The 1,084-nt window shown below is 43.3% G+C and overlaps 1 protein-coding gene across 2 annotated transcripts in view; it reads right to left on the reverse strand.

Annotated features, from left to right (window-relative positions):
* Positions 1 to 180: 180 nt before the first annotated feature.
* The window catches only part of Obi1 (ORC ubiquitin ligase 1), a 44,046-nt gene continuing 43,142 nt past the window's right edge, over positions 181 to 1,084 (reverse strand). For both annotated transcript variants that reach the window (XM_031361228.1, XM_031361229.1), the window contains exon 8: positions 181 to 1,054. In XM_031361228.1, coding sequence (XP_031217088.1) covers positions 591 to 1,054 — 464 coding nt within the window. In that variant the 3' untranslated portion in view covers positions 181 to 590. The remainder of the gene's footprint in view (positions 1,055 to 1,084) is intronic.

Genomic DNA, 1,084 nt, shown 5'->3' on the forward strand with positions numbered 1-1,084 from the left:
CACATGCACACACACACTCACACACAGGCACACAAAATGGACAGAACACAATGTAACAAATTATAAACATCTCTATAAAACCTAAAAAACCTTCAGTGAATCTTCTAAGATTGGAGTGCACAGCCTTGGTAATAGTTAGGCCAGAATTAAACATAAATAAAAAGAGGCATACAAATTTCCATTCTAGGTAAAGCTTTAAAGAATAAAATAGCAATACCAAATGTTCTAAGAAACATAAGTTCTGAAGGCAGTTGAGTCTTAGCAGGCCACCATATCTAACAAGTCAGATCTGAGAAAAAAGCCATTGAGCCAACCCAGATACATACAACATTCATTAAAAGCAGGACAGACAACACAGAGACAAACCAGACTTTCCCCCTAAGCCCTCAAATTAAAAGGATGACCAAACGGAAGTAACAGACCAAAGTTTCTTCAAGAAGAAGTACCCTGGAGACAGGCAAACCATTCTGATTGACACTTGACTGAAGATTATCAGTTCAGGAATGTATAGAACCTTCACGAAGTGAAGTGACTACAGTGACACTGAAAACACCCCCACCCCTTGCTTGCAAGGCAATCTCTCTGGTGAGTCAGCTTTTGGTGGCTTTGGACGGGCTGGCGTTGGAAAGGCTGCTCTGGATCTTCCTCTTGGTTGACTGGTTCCCATTCTTACCCCTCTTTTCAGGCACGAAGGCAGCAGACCAAGGAGACTGAAGGGGGCTGTGGAGGCTCTGCATCTCTGAGGACATCTTAAATAAAGAAGATCCAAACCTCTGATCCTCAAATAATCCTTGGGAACTGCTTAACAGAACACCCTGGGAAAACTCTGTCTGAAACAAACAGTTCTGGGGTTTGACATCACTAGTTCCTGAATGAGAAGTGGAGTGGAGAGAAAAATCTTCACTCATCTCATGGTCAGCTGGAGAAAGGAGAAAAAAAGAGCTGGGTTTCCACTCACTCCCACTGTCTAACCCGTCAGGTGGGAGAGCAGTTTTGGAAAGATTCAGTTTACTTCCATCTTGTAACTTGTCAGGTTCCTCAAGAAACTCCCTGCCTTGAGGTGACTTTGAGGACCCCTCCAACT

This window comes from Mastomys coucha, unplaced genomic scaffold, assembly GCF_008632895.1.
Source record: "Mastomys coucha isolate ucsf_1 unplaced genomic scaffold, UCSF_Mcou_1 pScaffold9, whole genome shotgun sequence".
Taxonomy (NCBI): Eukaryota; Metazoa; Chordata; class Mammalia; order Rodentia; family Muridae; genus Mastomys; species Mastomys coucha.